Source organism: Sarcophilus harrisii, chromosome 3 (assembly GCF_902635505.1).
Source record: "Sarcophilus harrisii chromosome 3, mSarHar1.11, whole genome shotgun sequence".
Lineage (NCBI taxonomy): Eukaryota > Metazoa > Chordata > Mammalia > Dasyuromorphia > Dasyuridae > Sarcophilus > Sarcophilus harrisii.
Genome location: NC_045428.1, coordinates 479,816,841 through 479,842,116, shown reverse-complemented (window position 1 = coordinate 479,842,116; position 25,276 = coordinate 479,816,841). Strand labels below are relative to the sequence as shown.

The window sequence follows — 25,276 nt, the reverse complement described above, 5'->3', positions numbered from 1 at the left end:
AAAATATTTTTTTTTCTTTCAGTATTTTTCTTAATGATTGAATATGGACAGTTAACTAAGGGTTGGCATATTAAATCTGATGTTTTTGTTCTTGTTTTTGTTTTTGTTTTTCTGGCTATTCTTTGCCTTTATTCAAAATAAGTTGAAGAAAATATCCTCAGACTTACTGAGCACTCATAATATTATGAGAAATTTATGATAAAAAGAATGCAAAAATATATCATCAATTTTATTGTTCTTAACTGAGCCATTTGCCTTTTCAAAGAGGACTCTTCCAGGCTGAGATGATTATGTTCAAGGAGCAAATGAAAATGCTAAGTAGTGGCCCCCATGGTACACTGCAAAGAACACTAGTCTGAGAATGATAGTTCAAATGCTTCTGAATGCTGAGGAAGTTCTTTAAATCTTTTACTGCCCTCTCTCCCTTCCTTTCCTTCCTTCTCCCTATTGGTAAACACAGGAAGGCTAACACATACTTTCATTTTCACTGTCTTGCTTTGCCACTGAGTTACATGGACCATGGCTGGTGAGTGGTGGTCGTTTTTTGTTTGATTGTTTTTTTTTTTAGGGTGGGAGTATTTAAGCCTAGTTTGTCAGACTGCTTTCCTATTAGTAAGGCTGTCATTTCAGATCAAAAAGATATACCAGGGAATTGCTTTCAGGAGATGGTGTTGATTTTTGGAGCTGGAACTTTTCTTATGCTGGGTTTATGTTGGGACAATGGCAACAATGATGGAAGAGTTAAATAATAGCTACAAACTTTTGGAAAGAGAAATGGAAGGAAAACTGGCTTTATATTCTTTATTTTGTTTTTTTTTTTTTCTGATTGTCTTTGGAACAACATTGTGTTATTTTTTTTTCCTTTCCTGCTGTTACTTTCTGGGAGTGTGGCAGACTAAATTGCTAAAGCTTTATAAGCCTCAGTTTCATAGACTTTTATTATTGAAAGGGATGGTAGAAATTGTGTTCCAAAATGTCATTTTATGGAAGAAAAAACTGAGATCTGGTAAAGGCTTGCCCATTATCATTTAGTGTAAAAGCAAGAGTAAGAAACAAAGGTCTTTTGACTGTTTTTGTGATGTCCTTTCTACTGAGACTACAAAAACACAAAGTATAGTTTCAATTTCAAACTTTCTGAAATGGAGGAAGAGAATTCCTCCTACTTTGTATTATGACCCCAAACTAAAAGCTATTTTACTTTCTTTAACCAATTCCTTCTCTCCTCCCTTTCTCCTTGTACTAAAAATATTGCAAATAGTCCATTCAAATTTTGGTCTATCAAAGAGATTTGCTTTTTTAAGAGAGTCCTTACACTTAGACATATGCATACTATATCTGTGTATATCTATATCTATCTATATCTTTCTAAGGGCTTTTAAATCTCTGAAAGTAGTTCCTGGATCACAGTCTTAGAGCTAGAAGTTATTTGGAGGTTAACAGTTCACTATCTTTATTTTACAAATGAAAAGGCTGATGTCCAGAAATCAATTGATCAGGAAATAAATGAGGCAAGATTTAAAATTAAAATTTTTTCTGGACTCAAAGTTCAGTATTCTTTACATTCTGATATTATCATAAAAAGTGTTTTTTCATAGCAGCTCAAAAACCTCATATTCTTTTTTTAAAGGAACACGTTTGACTGTCTTGATAGTCAAACTAAATGCTGCCATATTCATTTTAAATAATGACTTTATTCTCTTGAAAGAATGTGATATAAATGGAAAAATATGGCTGCCGTTTTCTTTGGCCTAAGTTTCAAGGAATCATAGAATGTCTAATCCATTAATTCACTTCAACCCCCCCCCCCATTTTACAACTGATGAAACTGAGTCTGACAGTAAAATGAACTAACTATTCACTAACATTACTAGAAAATAGTAAAGCAAGGACTAAGCATAGGTATCATATTTGTTTGTTATGTAACTTTATTTCTCATAAGTAAAGTGACTTTCACACTGAGTTATTTTCAAAGGCTTTTCTTTTCTGAAATGAGATGGTTTTATGAAAAGATCTCTAAACTATTAATAACATTTCTCCTGTTTAACAGAACAAAAGAAGATTATTGATCCATTGAAGAGTATAGAGACTAAGGCCACAAAAATGATTAAAAATATTTTTGATGATTTGATTGAGCAAGATGTTATCAATTCAAATCAGATAAGGAACATGAAAAAAGATTTTTTATTAATAAAGGACAGGAGTGAAAACCTCATCAAGACCGTCACTAATAAAAGTAGCCAAATTAGCCAAATCGTTGTGAAAAGATTTTTGACAGCTTCACAGCAACTACATTCAGGTAAGATGTGATTGCATTACATAAAAGACTCATATCATGATGTCATGACTCACATTTTCCTTAATAATCCCTCTTCTTTTGAGAACTTAATATCTGGTGTCATCATTATTCCATCAGAGACAGGGAAATTGTATTGATTTCATCCTCAAGACATTTCTGTTCTGACATTTCTAATGTCCTCCTTTCACTCTTCTCTCCCCATGGCTTGCTATTGTCATCCTGCTACTATTTTGCTAAGCCTCTCAATCTTAATTAACAGGTTCTAACCTAGCATGTGCTTTTTGCTAGAAGATTCTTTGCTTTTGAGGTTAAGAGACTGGGTGATTCAGTCTCTTGAGAATAATCAGCATAGTCTCCCAAGTTTCCTCCCCATGTGACCTTTGACTATTAAAAGTAATGTGAAGAATGTCAGGTACCATTTTCCTGTAAATCAGAAAATAAAGAGAAAAATAGTTAAAAGACTTGTAAGAAACTTAGTGATATAATAGATAGATGCTAAATTTGTAATCAAAAGGATAAGGGTTTAAATGATCTAACACTAGTTAAATAACTATAAGCAAATCTCAACTTTTGTGAGCCTTTAAAAATTCTCATAACTATCAAATTACATATATTATGTTTAACAAAGGGATAGAAGTGCACAAACCTGTGTGTGTGTGTGTGTGTGTGTGTGTGTATGTATGTATGTATATATATATATATATATATATATATATATATATTCCTTCCCCCCCTTTTTTTTCCATAAGGAATCCAAGGAGAAGATGAAAATTCAGAGGAAATCGAAAATGCAGGGATGTCACAGACAGTAGCTTCCATTTTAGGTAACTATGCCTTCAAACAAAGAAATGTTATTAAAATGAATTTTTGCTACTCCCTATCTTGAACTGTGAATGAACTTAGATGGGTGAGGTAGTAAGCAGAAATGTCTTCAGGTAAGTGCAATGTAAGTGCAGGTAAGTATGATGCAAAGGAAATAGTTTGCAATAGAAAACAGAAGACCTGTATGATTAAGATTCTTCTACTTATTCATGCTATGTATTCATGTTTATAACTTAGACTGCCTGATTCTTCATTGCTTCACCTAAAAATAGAGCTAATAATTTTGAAATTGACTTTCCTCCAAGAACACTGGAGAGATCAAAAGAAATAATGCATTTGGAATTGTTCATTGACTTTCATTCATGTTTGATTCTTTGTGACCCTATTTGGATTGTTTTGTTTTTGTTTTAGGCAAAAAATATTGTAGTGATTGCCTATTTTCTCCAGATCATTTTGCAGAGAAGTAAACAGAGGCAAACAGAGGGTGGAGTGATTTGCACAGGGTAGCTCATCTAGTAAATAAATATTTGATGGCAGATTTGAACTCAGAAAGATGAATTCTTGGTTTCAGCCTGGTTTTTCTATCTAACACTTCTATCTAACACTCTATGTAACACTTAGCTGCTCCCCACATAATATTTTAATTATTTTAGATGACATTTAAAAAACAGCCACTTTTTCATAGAATTTAAAGCTAAATGTGACTTTACAATTTAGCATACACTATTAATTTTATAAATAAGGCAACTGAAGCTCACATAGAAAAAAAAGAACTTGATCACTAATGTGTAGGTAGTAATTATTATACCTGGAAATCAACCTCAGGTCTTGTAAATCTAAATTCAATGTTCTTTTTATTACATTGTGCCTCTTTCTCCTTTGACTTATCAATCTTCTTCTTCTTCTTCCTCCTGCTTCTCTTCTTCCTCCTCTTCCTCCTCCTCCTCTTCCTCCTCCTCCTAATCCTTCTGCTCCTCGTCCTCCTCTTCCTCCTCCTCCTCCTCCTCCTTCTTCTTCTTCTTCTTCATGTTTAGCTACAAATTTTATTCTAATCTCTATTTTTGAAAGATTCATTTTCACGTTTTAAAATCAGGCTACTCTTGTCCTTTTCCAGTCTGATGACTCATATACTTTTCATCAAGATATTTCAAGGATTAGTAAAAGAAGACAAGAAATGCCCCTGCATTTCTTCTAGTTCCCTAGAATTTAATGTTTCTTTTTCTTATATCCTAAGTTATTGGGGCCACATAGATTTTGAATTACAAGATATTAGCTTATTCTGAGTTTTAACAACCTTTTTGCCATTCTCAATGCAGGCAAAATAATAATTTTCAGGAATCTAATCATTATCTATTATCATAATTTCATCAAGCAAGCAAGCTAGCCTTTACAAAGTACTTATTATATGCCATGTATTATATCAAGTGATAGGAATATAATCAATACAAGTGACACTGCTTCTTTCCAGTATGTTCTTTCTTTCTAATGGGAAGGACAACATGATCTTGTATATATATATATATATATATATATATATATATATATATATATATATGCATATTTCTATTTATTCTGTAAACACACACACAGAATAAATAGAAATATACACAAAGTAATTCTGAAATGAATGATACTATCTAGGGAGCCAAGAAAGACTTTGTTTAGACAATGTTGCTTGAACTAAGTCTTGAAAGAAACTATGGATTCTAAAAATTGTACATGAGAGGATAGTGTCTTTCTGGCATTAGCCAAGTTTAACATCATGGGTTACTAGATCAGAGAGCAAAGAGAAGAATAAAACTTAAGATAGAGGAAAAATGTGAAGAGATTTAAATATTTGATCTGTCAATTGAGAATTAATAGGGAGTCACTGGAAATTATTGATTAGAATACAAACAGAATGCTTCCAGAAAAATCATGTTGAAAACTGAATTGAAGATTTGATTAGAGGAGAGAGAGAAATATGAGGGGAAAAGTGATTAAATAGACAGCTATTATAATTGGCCAGGAAGGAGATGACAAGGACCTGAATTTGTTTAAATATAAGTAAAGAAGAGGGAGCAAATTGAAGACATGTCACGAATATAGAAACCTTTGACCATTGGGTGTGGCAAGCGTAACCATGAATCAAAAAATAACCCAAGATTACACAAGAATGTTAGTGCCAGACTCCTGTCCAGCCCCTCTTCCTGCTGCTCCCTCCTAGAGCCAACTCCATTGGGTCGTGCTGCCCAACATCCTGCTCACGAGTACACCAGGAATTGGAAAGCAATGTTAGTGCCCTCAACATTAACAGAGAAGGTAAGAAAAGGTGTGAGTTTTGAAGAAAATATAGTAATTTCAAATTTGGTCATCTTGAGTTTGAAATACCTATGAAATATCTAAATCAAAAATTTCCAACAATTAGAATCTTTTAGTATGTGAGCTCCTTGAAAGCAAAAAGTTATTATTTGCCTTGCTTTTTATCCCCCAAATTTAGCATGTTGCCTAAAACATATTAATTGTTTAATAAATATTTATTGACTTATTACTGGTATGGAAATATAAATGAGGAGAGTGACCAAATTGTGGTATATTTGTAGATTTGGGAGTCATGTTCAAAGAGATGATAATTGAATACATGGAAGCTGGTGAATAGTAAGAGAAACGATACAGAAACAAGCAGGGAAAGAGAGAGAGAGAAGAAAAAGAGTCAGTCTGAGACTTCAGAGAGAGAAACACACGCACACATATACATACAGAAAGAGACACAGAGAGGGAAATGATTAGAATAGAGCTTGTTTGTACACTCACAGTTAGTGGGAATGAAATGGATGATGAGCTAACAAAAGAAGCTAAAATGGAAAGACCAGGTAGGTTAGAAAAGAGCCATGAGAAATAGTGATTGTCACCAAAACAAAGGGTGGAGAGATGACTCAAAAGAAGAGTGTACAACAGTGTCATGTGTTGTAAAGAAAAAGAAGATGAAAAAAAGAAAGCCATTTGATATGATGATTAAAAAAAAATAAGGTTGTTATATTGCTATGGTATAGCAAATGATGACTTGATGGATGTAGAAAACTAAGGAGAGTTGGATTTATGGAGTATAATGTAATCTACCTCCAGAGAAATAGAGAACAAACAAGTGTAGTATAGGCTTACAAAAAAAAAAAAAAATATATATATATATATATATGCATGTATATACATATACATGTATACACATACGTAATATTGTAACATAATATATATATGTATGTATATACATAACCTCCACTCTTAATTGTAGTTTTCTTGGGGAAGATGGGGAGAAAGGGAAAAAAATAAAATGTACACAGCATGGAACAAAAGAAAAATTACAAGGAAGCATAGGAAAAAAATGGACAGCTCTGAACACAAGATGTAGTATTTATCATAGACTTTCTTAAAATGGAAATTTGCTGTTTCATATTTAAAATCATCGCATGTTCTGCTGTGCACATTGAAATGCTTTGTTGGTCTAGTTCTATTTTCATTTTTAAAAAAATAAAAATTGAAAAAGATGTGATGATTAAGAAATCATTAATAACTTTGGATTGTTTTATTTAACAGGTGAAGTTGGAAGCTAGATTGTAGGGGTAAAGAAAACAGTAATAGATGTGAAAATAAAATTAGTGACTCTTGCTTTTTCAGAGAATTGTACCAATATTGTGAGTGGGGGTATAGAATGAAAATTAATGGGTTTTGTAGGGAAAAAGTAATTTTAAAGAAATGATAATGGAGATTTATAAATATTTGTAGGCAGCAGAAACAGAACTAATGTTTGGGAGAGGTTAATGATTAGATAGGATGGGGAGATAAAATTAGATAGGATGGGGAGATAAAATTTAGCAACCTGCTAAATCAGTTGAGAGGACAAAAGTTCAGTCATACATATAGTGGGGCTGGCCTCAGTAATGAGTATGGAAGAGAGCAAAATTAATTATTAAACACATAACATGCTCCAAACAGTAGGAAAAAGTTCACTTCTTCAAAAGTTATAGTAATGGAAATAGTAGAGACACTATGATGCCAAGAATTTAATGAGAAGTGAAAAAGTTTTTAATGAATAGCATTTATATTATAGAAAAGTAATACATGAAAGTAATTAAGAGGTTAGGGAAAGGGATACTCCTGTAGCCTTGATGAGGGAAGTTTTGGAAAACCTATATGATCAAAGTAGGATAGAGAATCAAATAAATGTAAGTAAAAGTTTTCTTTGACTGATATGAAAAGGTGCACTGAAATTAGATAATATGAGTTTACCTTATAACTTGGGAAACATAGGATCCCTACTCCTTCTATGATGTTTTTCTTGTTTTCCAGTTGACTTTTTGATCTGTATCATTCTTCACCATTTTTTAACTCATTCATATTATCACTACTTCTTTGCTATTCTTAGAGAGTATAAAAAAATTCACAGTATGCTCAGAGTATGACAGATGGACTAGACTAGTTTGGAATGAAAAGCTAAGTAGGAGAGACTAGAGAAGTAAAACTGAAAGTTATGCAGAGATGCAAATCATAGAGAGACCTGGCGTATAGAAGGATTTCAAATTTCACCCTGTGTAATACAAAATTTGGGCACACACAACATCTCACCTTATACTTTTAAGGAAGAGGGAGCTACTGAGCAAAGGGGTATTGGCACAAAGGACTGACATGATCAAAGCATTATTTTAACAAGACTAAACAACATCCAGGAGAGAGTAGGATCAGGAAAAATGAGAGACAAGGAGGGCAGTGAGTGTAATTTAAGGGTCAAATATTAAAGATTTGAACTAGTAAGGTAGTGATGTTTTCTACCTCCAGAGAAACAGGATGAACAAATATAGGATAATCTTACAAAGATATGTGTTTATGCATGTGTGTGTGTATATGTGTGTGTATATATATGTATGTATATATAAAGTTATAATATTATATATGTGAATATAAACATAATCTCCACTCTTAATTGTAACCTTCTTGGGTGAGAGTAGGAAGAGGAAAAATAAAATGTGCACAGCAAAGAACAACAACAAAAAATTACAAGGAAGCATAGGGAAAAAATGGACAGCTCTGACCACAAGATGTAGTATTTATTATAAGGAACTTAAAGGAAAACAGATATGTGAATGCATTCCAAAGGAAAAAAACAAAAGAACTTGGTAACTTCCAGGATCCAGAGGGTAGCACATTACCAGATTCATAGAGGACTTTGAGAATTAGGCATAGAGTATCTGAAAAAATGGTGATAGAATTTTTAGATATAGGAAAGTCAAGAGAAGAAAAATATTGGTAAAAAAAAAAAAAGAGAGATTATGAATTTGAATTTGTCAAAGTTTTAAGTGTCCAAAGGATAACAGCCATTGGTATTCAGAAGTTGTATATAAAAAAAAAAAAAGGTTCCCTTCCACCTCAGTTTTCTTTTAATCATGGGTTGTCATCCTTGGAGGCATTTCCTAAAAATGATAGCAGGTTCTAAAAGGAGTACAATGCCAGAGAATATTCTGGTTTATCATGATTCTTTTTTCTTGTTCTTGCAGCACCTCGGGCTATTCAGGCAGCTGAACCCCTAAACAAGGTCAAGCTCAGCCCTCCCGATTTCTATGAAGAATTGAAAGAAGCAAAAAATGAAGAGGTATCATTTTGGATGAATGAGTGTAAAAGGAGAATCAATAATCTTCCTAGAGTAGAGAGGCTTAAGAACTGGTAGAGTTTGCTGTTGTCTAGAAATGCCTCAAGGGGTATCCAAATGGCATGGAGAATTCCCTCTAGCCATGTCTACATACAAGACTTCCAGTATATTCCAAATCCTAGATCTGATAAACATTCCTGACTTCCTTTTCTATTTCTCAAGTAAAAATCATAAGTCTGACCTTTGTTCTATCCTGGGGCTCTGCTCCCCCTCATTCCATTTAACATATAGATAGATAGATAGATAGATAGATGTGTGTACACTGTATGGAAATCATCTAAATACTAACATAGATAATTAACTGCTCTGTTTATTTAAAACAGTTTATCTATTGAGAGGGGTAATCAGGGAAAGACTCACCTAATAGTCCTCTAAGACATTTAATGGTGATTACCACATGGAACATACAATAATGATACAAAGGGAAAAGTTCAGTTTAATTCTACAAAATCTAGTAAGTGCCTATGTAATCCACTTTGTGAGTTTCTAGGAAAACAACAAAATTCCTGCCCTCAAATAACATACTTTTAAGTCAGGTTACACAATATTGAGGAAGGAAGAACATGAATAACTGGGAGAAAAATGTAGGAGGGCAACTTTAACTGAGCCATGAATGGTAGGGGGAATAGAAAAAAAACAAAATTGATGTTATTCTGGCTGCCAGTAAACTGGCATTCTTCTAAAGAAATACAATATAAATGGATTTATGAACCACTGATAAAATAACAAGTTCATAAAGAATAAAACAAAAAGAGGGGGCCAAGAGGATTTTTTTTAAAAGATCACTGTTAGAAGTAGATGGCTTGGTAAGACTATATAGAACAAAGAAAAAAAAAAACTTTTCAACTCTTGCATAACCAGATTTGGGTTTTTGTTTGTTTTAACAAAGAAAAAATAGAATTGGGCTAGAAGAAACAGAAAAAAAAATTTCTTCCATTAAGTTAATAGAAAATTTAAATGTGAAAATAATATCAAAGCATTTGCTTGCCTTTTATAATTCTTGATGCCTAGCCCAAATCATCTATATCACAGAGTACCACACTGGCAAGGTCATTACTAGTGAGCTTTAAATAAGTATGGATAAGATGAATATGGTAAGGAAGAAACAAGAACAAATCATGTATCAAATTTCAATTTTTTTAAATAAAAGAGTAAATAGAAAGTATAAATCAGAGGTCAATTTTCTTAATAATTTTTAAATTCTTTACAAAATTGCAGAATTTATTTTTAAAGAGATATTGAAGAAACTAGGAAAATAAAACAGAAGTCATAAAAAGCCAGCAAGGCCATTAAGAAAAAATTATACAAGAACAACCTGGTTTCCTTATTTTTTAAATGGCTTCTCAATTGATGAAGAAAATATTGTAGGCCCAAAATGACAGAATCAGAATCATATAAAGTAATGCCTAGAATATCTCATATAATTAGAAAGAAGGATAGGTTTGTGATATATGATACACTTCGATTACTTAATCCATATTAAGGAATGAGTGAATGGCTAAAGCCAAAGAGTAACCATAATGTGTAGTTAGACTATAGACTTCTTTTCATCAACTAATATGTGCAATAACTTGTAAATGCATTTTTCCGTCAGGGTTCTAGATTTACTCCTGAGAGATCTGGATGATTTTCTAATATTATCAGCACAAACTTTATGGGGAGACTTTTATAAACTGATGGAGATTGTTTTAAGTTGAACCAGAAAAAGATATAAAACTATAACTATGATAACATTTCCTTATCTATGAAATGATTATTTTTAAGGGTTTTGCAGACCTTAAAATATAATGTAATGCTACATATTAATATCAGTAAAAAGCCAAATTATATGTAATTAAAATGAACAATCTTGGCATTGATTAAGCTATGAAGAAATAATTGTGGAGGTGATAGAACTAATGCTATGGACTATTACATGTAGTTTCTGGCTTGATTTTTTTCCTTATCTTTTTTCCTCCTCTCTCATTGAGACTGAGGAAAGCAGAAGTATATCTAGAAGCAATGGTAATTTAAAAACAATATATTGATAAAATACTTAAAATTAAATGAAATATAATGAAGGTGTTGAACTATATAAATATTAAGTTCACTTTTTAAAGGAAATATAAGGAATAAAGAATATAATGAAGGTGTTGAACTATATAAATATTAAGTTCACTTTTTAAATTTTAAATCCTTTAAGAGACACTTGATGGAAGTTTGACACTTGGGGAATATAAGGAAAAAAGAAAAGATGAAGTGTTCTGAACTGGAACAATCAATAGTGTGATATTAGTGTAATGGGCACTAGTAGAATAATATAGTAGAGTAATGGCCAAGTAAGTACCTTGTAGTCCCTGGAATCAAAAAGACTCCTCTTTCTCAGTTCAAATCTGACGTCAGAAACTGACTAGCTGGGTGATCCTAGGCAAGCCACTCAAACCTTGCTGTCCTCAGTCTCCTTATTTATAAATGAGTTGATGAAAGAAATGGTAAACCCTTTCATTATCTTTGCCAAAGTAACCCCAAATGAGTTCACAGAGAATTGGACATGACTGAACAACAATAATAAAAGTAGAAAAATGCCCATTAGCATTCATTCCTTTCTTGTAATATTCCTATAGAAACAAATCAGGCAGAGATTTTTATAATTTCTTAGGATCATTTATGATATCAAATCAGTCTGTTGAAATTAAAGTGTGAAAAAATCATTTCACATATGTATTTCTTATAGATATATGCAATTATGGAAAAGAAAACCCGTATACGTCTGGCCCTCATTATCTGTAATACTAAATATGATCATCCAAATGAGCAAAATAAGGCTAAATTTGACATTCAGAAAATGAAGGAGCTACTTCAGGACCTGGGATATAGAGTGGATATCAAAGAAAACCTTACATCATTGGTAAGAGCCACAAGTCCACAAAACCACTGTCCATATTTTCCCTTTTCCCCAAAAGGAAATGAATCGCCATTATGTGCATGAATGGGAACCAATCTTATCTTGTATTTTTCTATCTTATAAGAAAAATAGGTGGTACAAGGGATAGGGTTTAGTATTTACAGCCAACTCCTGAATTTAAATAAAGATGTTTATAGCAGTATTACCCCAGGCAAGTTACTTAACCACTGCTTACCTCAGTTTTCTCCACTATGAAATGGGGGCAAGGGTTGTTGTGAACACCAAAGGAAATTATTTTTGTAAAGCATTTAACACCTTGCTTAGCACATAGTATGTGCTATAAAAATGCTGACTATTCTAGTTGCTATTGTTCTTATTTCTTTAACGTGAATTCTTTTGTCCATTAGACTCATTTCCATCAACTGATTTATTTACATTAGCTCATCAGTCAACATTTTTGATTGTCTCTCAGGAAATGAAGTCAGTGTTGGAGAAGTTTGCCGACCATCCAGAACACCAGTCCTCAGATAGTACTTTCCTTGTGTTCATGTCTCGTGGCACCAGTAATGGTATCATTGGGATAGATCATAACCAAGAAGACCCAGATATCCTGGCCAAGGATACCATTTTTGAAATTTTCAATAATAGAAACTGTAGCACACTGAGACATAAACCAAAAGTTATCATTATCCATGCATGGCAATTAGGTGAGTTTTTTAATTATATATTAGGCTAAATATGACCACCCATTTACCCAGATTTATGAAGTCTAGTCTATTTTTCCTCAGGAGAAAGAAACAGTTATTTAAGCTTAACTTTATCTTAATATATCTGGTAAATTGGCTATATGTTCAACATAAATCCATCCTTGAGTTTATATTTTTTCTTCATTTCCAAGAATGAGTTCTTTCACAATGGTAAAAAAGAATTGCCTCTGTGTATTTGAATTTGTATGCATGTATATGCATATTATCTGTAAAATATGCTCTGAGGATAATGCACTATTTTAATAATCACTGTACTGATACTATGACCAAGGAACCTTAAATCATTTTTACCCATATGACTTAGGAACAGTTTCAGAACAAGGTGCAGTGGCAACTTCTGCAGAAATTTGTGTCCAATCCTCCAAAAGTGACAAAAATACCATTTGGGAGGATGCTACTGGAAAAGAGCATGTGGAGAAGGATTTCATTTGTTTTCACTCTACAACTCCATGTAAGTGGATTTCTAGAAGGGAACTTAAAACTTTTTAACTAATCTCCATACACTGACCTTAAATACTCTCCCTTATGTCCAATCAGAAAATTTATATCCCTAGTATAGTGGGAGACTTGAAGGCTGGTCTATTCTTTTCCAGGGCAAAATAATCAGTTATATAACCATAACTTTATCTAATTCACTGAAATAGGGAAAATACAATAGACTTCATTGAACTCTATTTGACATGTCTCACTGAGTTAGTAGGATACCTCACATATTGAGAACTTTTTTTGCCCCCGGGGGGGGGTAAATTGGTTATATGCCCAACATAAATTCATCCTTGAGTTTGTAGGTTTTATTCATTCTAAATAATGAGTTTCTCCACAATGTTGGAGGAAATTACCTCTAGAATTGAAGGGAATTTACCTCTGGAATGGAAAGAATTACCACTGTGCATATGAATGTGCATGTATGTATATGCATATTATCTTTAGATAATAAGGATTGCAATTTAATACCCTTGGTATGGCTATTGTCTTGCTGTCTTACTGATGGTTAGGGGACTTCTCAAACCAATAGAACTATGATGATATGTGCTGAATCACATAAAATTAAAAAGAAAAGTCAAAGAAAAAACACTAGCAAAATAATCAAATAGAATCAAAGAATTTCTAAGTTAGAAAAAAAAGCTCAGGTGTTATTTAATCAACCCATGTTTGGAAGACTTCCTTTTTATCACACCTATCATTCAGTCATTGCTTAAAGAACACTAATAGAGGCAACCATTACCTTTTGATACACTCATCTCAGTTTTAGGCAGAGCAACGCAAGTTTTTTGTTTGTTTGTTTTTTTCTTCTATCAAACCTAAATTTTCTTCTTTTTAACTTCTTCCCATTATAGAACTATAGAACTCCTCAAAACAAACCAGATTCCTCTATCATCTTTCAATTAATTGAATTAATTTCAATTAATTATCATCCCCCTCCCTCCCCCCTTCCCATCCTAAGCTTTCCTTATTCAGTCTAATTATATTCAGTTCCTTTAAACAAAATTAATGTTATGGATGTGACCCATCCTCATCTATGATATCATTCTTTGGATATTTGTCAGTTTAGTAATTTCTGTCTTAAAACATGTATGTTAACATTTAAGAGTTGATAGAACTACAGCAGCAGCAACAACAATAGCAACAAAGCTCCATAGAAGACATATATCAATGAATGTAGTAATCCTTGATCAGTTATTAGTATCTAGTTTTAGAAAAGTGAATGGGAATGATTCTTATAAGCATTTTGGGGATAGTTATAAAGAGTGTAATGAAAATTCTTACCTAGTAAGTCTAGACAGTAGAAGAAGATAGCATGTTATAAGGAAGATTTTAGTCAAGTTCTTGCTTAAATATCATGTATGGTCTCTCTATGATATATGACCACCAGATGACATTCTTTGCCATTTGCTTTTTTTAGATAATATATGTATCACACCCAGAGAAGTCTGGTGGTTACTGGTTATGACACAACCTAGATCTATCTCCAAGAATGTACCAAATACTCTGCTGTTCTATTCCATTAAGTCTTCATTTCTCTAGGTGGCAGTGTTTATCTCATGACCTAAAATTTGTACTTGGAATATCTTTAACCTATATAATATTTCTAAAGTCTCCATCTAGTGGCAATCATTGTCTCTTCTCTGGTAGACATGACAAAATGAAGTCAGTTCAATGACAGACTAGATCAGATACAAGAGTACATAATTAAAGAATAAAAAAAAAATGGAACAAAATCAGAATGTACATTTGTATAGCATGAAATATGTGGCTTCAGGTTTTCTTGTATCTAGGCAATCTTTATCCAGTTTATAAAAACAGACATGAATTCCAAGATACAGTACAGTTGTTTAATCCTGTCAGTTTCTTCCCTAACATGAAGAAATAAACTATGATTCATGTAATAAAACAGAATATTTGTACTATATTCTACTTATAATCTTCACAAAGGCCAAAGTAAATTGGGGGAACTCAAGGATTAGGAAAATTCAGTTCAATTTTTTTTAGCATAAGTATGGTCTTATAAATAAGCCAGAGTAGAAAAAAGATCTTTAGGCTGTTTTTATTCTCTTTTTCCTGCCTTGTTTCTTGGCTCATCCTCTGGTGCTGACTCAAAAGCAGTATGTGTTATAATGAAGAAGCAATGATTGGATAAAAACATACTACACCATTTTTCAACTTTCTTTTGTCCTTACAAGTGTTCTTATAAACCAATGATGTTTGATCTCTTTTGTTCATCTTTTGCTTCCATTGCAAATACTTGTTTCTTTGATATTTATTTTGTAGCTGAAACCTGGTCACTCTCTTTAGAGAAACAGATCTCAGAGAGTAAAGGTATCACACATTGTTCTCCAAGAAAAATATTTGAAAGACCTGAAAATATTCTTCAATTGAAGTATACTTAAATATCCTTTGGCATAATTCACAAAATGTAGTATTTAACAGAGACAAGTAATTATATTCAAAATAAAACCCAAAAAGCGTGTGAGTTCCTAACATGGGAATTACACCAGAATTAAATGGAACTACTATTAATGCATTATTAATGTATGAAATTCACATAGTGCATCACATATATTCAATAATTTTTAGAAAATCTTATTCGACCAAGAAACAAAACATATACCATCATACTATATAAATTGTGAATGCCGACAGATTTATAGATGCAAAAACTACATGCCCCTATGACAATAGTATAAGTATAGCAATGAACGATATCACAAATAATAAAAAAGTCTAACAGCAGAAAAAACACATTGATTCGGAAATATGCAAATTTTATATAAAACATAATAATATGTGTTGCACCTGTTTATAAAACACATGCACCCATACCCTAATTCCCCCTGTCTGCTCTGCACATATACCACACTACATGTGCTACAACAATGGAAATAATTTGTCTAATAAAATAAGCACTTCTATTTTTTGCTTAACATTTGTTAGATTTTGAAATTTATCTAATAAATTTGGTACTGTAATATGACCTCTTAAACTGGAGAATGACTTAGACTACTTAGGAATACCCACTGCTCTACTGAGGTATAATAGCAACTCTGAATTTTTAGATGACCTTAACTATTACCACTTCTACTTCATTTACTTATAATCTGTTTCCTAGATGTCTGCAACTGGATTTGTAGGTTAAAAAAAGGGACTCTCTGGATTCAACTTCTTGAGTTCAATTCTAAACTTTTGGTTGACTTCCCTTACTCTCTTGAGGTTATCTATTTCATTTGAATTAAAGCTATATCAATGATCAAGTTCAGACAATCTCTCCATAATTGATGGGTTGGATTTCCTATTTAGGGGTAACCTAGATGCTTATTAATTCTTTCCTTCTCAAAAAGAAGTCTTACTATCTCCCAAGTAGGCAGTAAGTGTTCAGGATAAAGTTGGGTTTTTTGTACTTCTTATAGAATAGTGAGTTTCCTATGTTGTCAGATAATTATTATGAAGTGATTATCCATTGCTCTATTTTCTTATGTGTTTCATGCACTTAATTAGTGAATATAATCACTTGCTGAAGATATTGAAAATAAACTTGTGTGTACTCTATAACTTGTTTTAATAGATATTCTGAGCTTAGCTCTTGGATAGAAGGAGCATAAAAGGCCATAATAGCCATCAGATTATAGCAAAGTTTTTAATTCATAAAAAATATTTGTGTATGAAAGATGGTGAATAATATTTGTTTATTATTTCTCATTTTTGTCCTTTCAAGATCATATCCTTTCCCATTTTGTATTTATGAAATTGCGTTTTTTTAATCTGTGTGTATTTTATATTTACCACTACTCTGTTTCAACTAATTGATTTTTTTGAAGTTCTAGCACCTTTAATCTGCATGCCTTTTTTTTTTTTGTTTTGTTTTGTTTTGTTTTTTTAAAGTCCAAAGTCTTTATTGTCTCCTTCAGTCTCCCAGTCTAAACCAGTCTGCTCCACAGTCTCTTCCACCAGTCTGACTCACAGTCTGACTGACTGTCCCGAGTTTCTTCTAGCAGTCTGCCAATCCTGCCATAGTGCAGGAGTCAAGAGAGCCACCATAAGGATAATCAAAGATAGAATGTCTATGGCTGACTTTGTCCTCAGTTTAAATAAATACCCTATTACAATTACATTAATTGTAGAACTATTATATCACCATGCTAAGTACTAAGTATATGTAAACTAAGTAACTCTCATCAATTCCACTGAGTTAATACATTGTTTCAAGTATACTTCTTTTTTTCTTTTTTTTCTTTTTTATTATAACTTTTTATTGACAGAACATATGCATGGGAAATTTTTGCAAAGTTGTCCCTTGCACTCACTTCTGTTCCAACTTTTCCCTTCCTTTCCTCCAGCCCCTCCCCTAGAAGGCAGGCAGTCTCAACATGTATATCTTAGATACAATATATGTGTGCAGAACCGTATAGTTCTCTTGTTGCACAAGAAAAATTGGATTCAGAAGGTAAAAATAACCTGGGAAGAAAAACAAAAATTCAAGTAGTCAACATTCACTTCCCAGTGTTCCTTCTCTGATTCTGTCCATCATTGATCAATTGGAACTGAATTGGATCTTCTCTTTGTCCAAGATAACCACTTCCATCAGAATATATCCTCTTACAGTATTTTTGTTGAAGTATATAATGCTCTCCTGGTTCAGCTCATTTCACCTCAGCATCAGTTCATGTAAGTCTCTCCAAGCCTCTCTGTATTCATCCTGCTGGTCATTTCTTACAGAACAATAATATTCCATAACATTCATATACCACAATTTACCCAGCCATTCTCCAATTGATGGGCATCCATTTAATTTCTAGTTTATAGCCACTATAAAAAGGGCTGCCACAAACATTTTATGCCTTTTGTTTTAAATAGCTTTCTCTGTCATTGCTCCACAGTATCTATATTTCTGTGGAATTTTTTTTTCATTGAATTTTTAATTTTCAAACATCTCATTGATTTTAGCCAGCTCTCCCTCTCCCCCACCCTCCTGGGAGTGGGGGTGGGAGTGGGAAGAACACTTTTCTCCTGAGAATTGCAATCAAGTTAAGCAAATACTCAATGAAGTTATATTACATTTTTGCCTTTGCATACAATCAATACATTTAATGGATCTCTGAGGTGAGCTTCTTAGCCATCCTTCCATTCAATTACAAATTCTTTTGTTTTGTGACTTTGTTTATAGCAATAGAAAGACTAAAAAAATTCAGTGAATTCAACAGTATGATCACTAGTTGAACACTAAATACAGATTTCACATTAAGACTCCAAATGATTGTTACTGGTTTTTTTTACACAGATTGCAAATTATTTGATTCTGAATATCTATTATTGCCCTTTCCATCCTTTTGCCACAATCATTTCAGAGATGAATAGTTGAAACACAGAATTTAGAAACATTTAATATTTTTCTTTATTCATTGCGAACTTTCCATCAAATAATTCATCTATCATTGAATCTCTCAATGCTGAGTTAGGCTGACTCCAGCATACACAAAATTTTGTTGTACTAATTATTCTGAAAATCTTTGCCAAACTGGAAGACTACAAAGATTTATTTATGGTTTTATAGGTTTTGAGAACCTAGGGTCACTTTCATAGCAAGTCCAACAAGTAGTTTAAGAGTTTTAAAATTTATTTTTTCTTTATTAACAAGCATTTATTTTCTCTTTCTTCCACAAATTGATATGTAAAAAGAAAGAAAGGAAAAGAACATAAAGGGAAAATCTTAATATAAGTACAAACTGATAATTACAAAGTGATAATGTACATATTACAAAATGATAATTATTCTGGGTTCAAGAAAGTATAATTTGTCACTGATAATTTCTATTCAATTAGCATTAATTTCATTCAGCAATTTATCTGTTTGCACGGTATCTACACACACTGATAATTTAACATGTAATGTTTAGTTGGATAAAATAAGATTCAGCTGAATTGAACAGGTTCTTCTACCTACTTAAATCAGAAATTAAGTAATAACACGTCATCTCATAGTCTATTGACAGAAATGAAAGTCCGGGACTTATATTATTATGCCATTATTTGCAGATGACATTTTTTTGGAAGATGACCAAGTAGGTTCCCTCTTCATCAGCCTACTCATTGATTGCTTCCAACAATTTTCCTGGTGCTGTCATGTGGAAGAAGTTTTCCGGAAAGTTGGTATACTCTATCTGGAAGTGTCCACTGCTGAGCAAAATAACCCTGAAAAAACAAAACAAACAAAAAACCCATCTTTTATCACTTCAAATTTTCTTTTATTTACAGCTATTTACAAGATACATAGTATAGAGCCAGATCAAGATTCCCCAAACAAATAATCAAATATTCATTAATTCTAATAGCTACACTTCTCTCCCAATATCTATGGAGAGGGAGTCAGGAAGGTAGTCACATTATTAGTGGATATGCCTGAGAAAAAAATATCAAAGATTTATATTTTGTTCTATAATGATTTTCATAATAAAAATGTAACGTAGTTATAGTTTACCTTTAGTGATATTCCATTCTCTTTACTGACTTTCTCTACAGATTTCCTTAGACTTCCCTTTCCTATTTGTCTAGTATGTAGATGATATCTCTAGTTCATAGGTTCCCTAATATGATGATAGACAAGAATTCTCATTCCCAATTTTACCTTTTCCTTCACTTTTTGTCCACCAAAACTTTTCTAACTCCTCCAGAGTTAAAATCAAAATAGTCAAGCTGCATTGTTTATTACCAGAAATGATTTTCATTCCAGATGTCTACAAATGTCTCTCAATTACTTCAGGTCCAGAAATCATTTTCAACTTCAGCAAATGCAAGCCCAATGCCCATCATTGAAAGGCAGTCCATGACAAGATATTTCTATCTCTTCCCGGGAATTTAAAGCTATTCAATGACACTAGCCATTTCTAAACCAAGGTAAATAATTCCAAGATATTGGAAGCAAGATTTTAATCAAAGTCAACAGGTAGAAGTTTGTTGAATACAAAGAAGAGGTATTCTTTGTACTTTGTTAGTTGGCAAGTTCCATTTTCCTGTGTGTGATTTGGTAATGGTCTGAATTACCTCAACCTGATTTTATTTTTCCTGGGCTATTACATGATTATCCCCAAGTAGAGAAGACTTATTATTTTGCCCTCACAAATTAAAGTCTGACATCCAGATTTTGAAGGAAGAAGTCATTATGGTGTTGATTTTGAATTGGTCCTTAATAAGGTGAATTATTTTCCAGGGAAACTTCTCAATACTTCAAATCACAATTCTGATTTGCTATCCAGAATACTGATGTGTGAAATGATCCTTACTTCAGAGTAGTAAGGATCATTTCAGAGTCTTATTAGGGAGAAATAGAAATGCTGCTAACATTATTTATGTAAATGATTACCTTCATTATCATGTCAAATCATCTTAATAAGTTATGACTATATCATCATGGTTTTATAAAGGCCAATATTTCAGCAAACACTATCTCTATGCTGTGATGGGCCCTGGTACTATACTTTAAAAAAATTATTCCTTATATAGTTTTTCTTTTTTATCTAGGAAGTAATATGCTGAGTGGTCCTGAAGTACTTGGTTCTTCCAGAAGAATACTTCTTTTAACAGAATATTATTCTTCTCATCATCTAACTTCGTATATTTTTCCCACAAAATGTTTCTCCCCATTCCAAAATTTTCTCACTTGATTTTTCCCAAATCCTATAATGGCCTGATTAAGTAAACATCCTACAAGTTCTGTTTCAAATTTCATATTCCATAAGAAATTTCAAGGATATTTCAATACTTTCAAAAATTTAAAGTTACATCTTGTTATACTTTATTATAGCCTGTTCAGCAGCTGGCAAACTAGAGCTCAAGGGCCAAATCTAGCCAGTGAACTAAGAATTTTCTATATTTTAAAATAAAGTTTTATTTTGCTTAAATTATATTTAAAACATTTGTTAGCTCATGGTTTTTACAAAAACAAGGCTGGAGAGGGTAGGGATGTTTCTCAAGTTACACTTAACTTATTCCTGGTCTATATTATTTTTTTTTTCATTTCAACCGTTTCATTTGAAAATTCTTTATATTTCCAAATATTTTGTCAAATTCTTGAGAGAAGATTTAGTTTTATCTATTTCCTTTGTTTTCCTTATATTTCTTAGAATAATGCTGGAGACTTGAATTCATTTAATTATTAATTCTGAAATTAAATAAAATATACCAATTTGATCCTGAAGCAGTTTTTTGTGTGTGTGTGTGTGTGTCTATAAGGGGGATCTAGACAGGAACATATCATATAGGTATGGTTAGTGACCTTGGAAAGATTAAAGCTGATTTTATTTTTTTCACATTAATTTTTATTAAAACTTTTTTTTTATTTTCAAAACATATGGACAGATAATTTATTAACACTGATGCTTTCATAGGCTTGTGTTCCAGATTTCCCCTTTTTCCCCTCATTCTCTCCCCTAGATTGCAAATAATTGAATATATGTTTAATACAATATATATAAACATGTTTTTATAATTATCTTGCTGAAGAAGAAAAATCAGATCAAAAAGGAAAGAAAATGAATAATGAAACAAAGTACAAGTGAACAATAACAAAAAGAGTATGAATGTTAAGTTTTAACATTCACACTTAGCTCCTACAATCCTCTCACTGGGTGTAGATGGCTCTCTTCATCACAAGATCATTGAAACTGGCCTGAATCATCTCATTGTTGAGAAGTGCCTTGTGCATCAGAACTGATCATTGTATGTTCTTGTTGTTGCCATGTACAAGATCTCCTGGTTCTGCACTTTTCATTTAGCATCAGTTCATGTAAGTGTCTTCAGGCCTCTGAAGGAAACCAAATTATCAGTCTTTGCAGATGATATGATAGTACTTAGAGAATCCTAGAGAATCAACTAAAAAACTCCTAGAAACAATCCACACTTTAGCAAAATTGCAAGATAGAAAATAAATCTATAGGAATCATCAGCATTTTTATATGTTACCAACAAAGTCCAACAGCAAAAAATACAAAGAGAAATTCCATTTAAAATAACTGCCAATAATATAAATTATTTGGGAGTCTATCTGCCAAGACAAAGTCAGGAACTTTATGAATACAACTGCAAAACACTTTCCACACAAATAAAGTCAGATCTAAATAATTTGAAAAATATCAGGTGCTCTTGGGTAGGCCAAACAAATATAATAAAAATAATAATACTATCTAAATTAATCTACTTATTTAGTGCCATACCAATCAAACTCCCAAGAAATTATTTTATAGATCTAGAAAAATAATAACAAGGTTCTTCTGAAAGAATAAAAGGTCAAGAAGGGAATTAATGAAAAAAAAAATTACCAATGAAGGTGGCCTAGCTGTACCAGACTTAAACTACATTATAAAGCAGCAGTTATCAAAACCATTTGGTACTGGCTATTTCATTCATATATTTAAGGATATAAAATTTTCCCTAAGAATTTTTTTTGACTGATTCCATAGATTTTTGTGTGTTGTCTCCTTATTGTCATTCTCTTGGATGAAATTATTGTTTCTGTAAGGATACAAGCTAACCCTAAATTCTATCTCCATCTCTACCTAAATCTTCTCTTGACCTAAGATTCCCTCTCTTTCTTCCTCTCTCCTTCCTTCTCTTCTCTCTCTCTCTCTCTCTCTCTCTCTCTCTCTCGGTCTCTCTGTCTCTTTTTCTCCCTGTCTCTGTCTATCTTTGTCTCTCTGTCTCTGTCTCCATCTGTCTCTCTCACCCCATATCTTTGTCTCTCTCCTATCTTTCCATCTTCCTTTTATACTTCCTAATAGACACTGTAGCCATCAATTTATAAGGCAAAGTAAATATGTAATTAATGCTTCTTTGCTATCTTCCCAAACAAGACCGGTAAAAATTTCAAAATGTGCTTCCTTTGTTATTATTGAATTCCACTTTACTTCTTTTGTTTTTTGCTTTGTTCCTATCAATAACTTTCTCCTTTAATAACACTATCAATATGTAAATACATTGTAGACAGGATAAATCTTTGTCCTTAATGAGAACTCTGTTGTATGAAAAAAACTGAGTCCACATTAGAAAGTCTTGAAGCTTCATTATGAAATTCTATCACATGTTATAATTCTATGGAGTCTTAAACCTAGATAATATGAACTTTGAAAGCAAGGACAAGAAAAATGGACTATATGTTTGTATGTACACACACATACACATACATATGCATATAAACATGTATATATATATAATTGTGATGTGTGTGAAAAGTTTTGTAAATATACATATATTTACATATATACATATAGACACATAGACTATGTATATTATGGATATATACATGTAATGATATATTATATTGGATAATCTTGTCACCAGTATTCTATTTGGTCAAATATTTCTAACTAAAGTACCCCTGAAAGTAGAAGAAAATACAAAATGATATTCAGCCTCATATGATATCTTTCAACTCTTGCTATGCTGATGACAGTTTGATATAAAAGAGAGCAAATAATTCTAATAATTTATTGTAGCCTTTTTATAAGCTTTAATTGGATAGTTCTCTAAATATGAGAAAATAATTCAATGAAAAAGTGGACACATTACTACATAAGCTGTCTCAGCATTCTTGACATTCTCACTATAAATTCAATTATTTCTGAATCAGCAGTTTATATTTGATAAGAAAAGAGTACAAATTACACACACATACATATATATGTATACAAAGCTAGAAGAAAGTTTAAAAATTAAATAAAAATATAGAAGGCCATAAAAGTTTAATTCTATCATGATAAAATAAGCTATTTAAAAGGATTAGTGTATAATAATAAAATGATACTATTGCCAATTACAATAATTTAATAGTTTAATTAGTATAAAACAATAATCCTCAAAAGTAAATCAAAAGAACCTTAAAAATACCTGAGTAAGTACTTGTTTGTCAAATAGAAAGAGATAATCAAAAGCAAAATAGATGTATAGTATAAACTGGTTTGTAAAATCTTAGAAGAGTGATGAGAGCTTATGAATAGAATCAACTCACAAAGTAAAAAGAAGCAGTACTGCAGAAAGCTAGTTTAATAAAGGATAAAAAAAAAACAAATAGGCAGTTTCCTAAGCCAATTTATAGAAGAAAAAAGGAGGAAAACAAATAAACAAAGCATTTAAAATAATTGCAAAGAATTTTTACAAATTATTTTCACAATATAAATTAACCAACATATTCTAATATCACAAATTTACATATATTTATTGTTGATGTAGAAATGATTCTTAATTGGATTTAAAAAATGAGGGAAATATCTAGATAGGTCAAATCTATCCTTGAGGTAAAAACAAAACTGTGGTCAACTCTGTGAATATTGAGTTTTTGCTTCACAGTATATTTGAAGGAAAGGAAGACAACAAATTTGAGGGAAAAAATCAAATATTACCACAAAATTGGTGACTGACAAATAACTATTAACATGCATAATTATTTTTTCATAAAATCTTTCTGTGAGAATCATCTTTATGTACATTGAGGACCTCTTCCAGATATCTAGTAATGGAGAAGATGAAGGCTTTTAGAAGTGATATTTCACATTAGATGCAGCTATTTTATCACAGTATTCAATGAAAAACATAGATTATACAAAATTCCACTTGTTGATACCATAAAAACCATATATGATACCATATATACTATATAAAAACTTGTTGATTGAGGAGGACAAAACAATAACTTAAATACCCTTAGCCACTTATCAAAGTCACTTAAAGAATCTTTGCCTGCACATGGAAAGACTGACTCCCATGTTGAGTGGGAGATGGGGTAAAAGGCTCTAATCTCAGAAGTTTAATAATAATGGTATTTCCTACTTTAAAAGAGATTTGTAATTAAAGTAGGCCTGATACTAAGAGATTAATAATTCTTTAGGATTTGCAGATTCAAAATCCTCTGGTGAATAAATAAAAGGTTTAGAAACTTAGAAATGTAGTATGGCTACTGTCCAAGACTTTGAATGGTATTTCATATGTAGTATTTGAATTAAATGGGGCTACCATATTGCTTTTTGAAAAGCTTTCTACAGATCAACTGATTGGTCTTTACTAGATTTATACAGTAGCTATAACTGCCACTTAATTCTCCTCTCTGGAGACCACACACACACACACACACACACACACACCCCTAAGGAAAAAGTGCATGGCTTAGAGCTTTGATATGTAGCTTGTTTACTTGCTTATTTTCTGTCACTGGTGATCACAATAAAATACAAATAAAAGTGATAACTCCTATTATTGAATGGAATATACACAGAGACAAGATTATACAACTAAAAGTGTTTATGTCAGAACTAATTGTGTTTGTGTGAGAAACTTTGCCAGGTTCTGGAGAT

The 25,276-nt window shown here is 32.0% G+C and overlaps 1 protein-coding gene across 3 annotated transcripts; it reads left to right on the top strand.

Moving 5' to 3' along the window:
* Nucleotides 1-421: 421 nt before the first annotated feature.
* On the top strand, nt 422-21,132 carry LOC100913330 (caspase-12-like). Of its 3 annotated transcripts, XM_012546962.3 has the most exons (10): nt 422-526; nt 2,048-2,296; nt 3,046-3,120; nt 8,644-8,738; nt 11,509-11,682; nt 12,152-12,386; nt 12,751-12,897; nt 18,975-19,084; nt 19,699-19,832; nt 20,457-21,132. In XM_012546962.3, the coding sequence occupies exons 1-9, from the start codon at nt 520-522 to the stop codon at nt 19,795-19,797; spliced, it is 1,191 nt and encodes a 396-aa protein (XP_012402416.1). In that variant the 5' UTR covers nt 422-519; the 3' UTR covers nt 19,798-19,832; nt 20,457-21,132. The 3 variants fall into 3 exon arrangements, with proteins under 3 accessions (XP_012402416.1, XP_031816941.1, XP_023356899.1); XM_031961081.1 differs by lacking the exons at nt 18,975-19,084; nt 19,699-19,832; XM_023501131.2 differs by lacking the exons at nt 18,975-19,084; nt 20,457-21,132 and having other exon boundaries at nt 19,699-20,450.
* Nucleotides 21,133-25,276: the final 4,144 nt, after the last annotated feature.

Coding starts and splice junctions, on each gene's coding strand:
- LOC100913330 (XM_012546962.3), top strand. Junction 12,387..12,750: donor TATCCATGCATGGCAATTAG/GTGAGTTTTTTA, acceptor CATATGACTTAG/GAACAGTTTCAGAACAAGGT. Junction 12,898..18,974: donor TTTTCACTCTACAACTCCAT/GTAAGTGGATTT, acceptor CATTATTTGCAG/ATGACATTTTTTTGGAAGAT.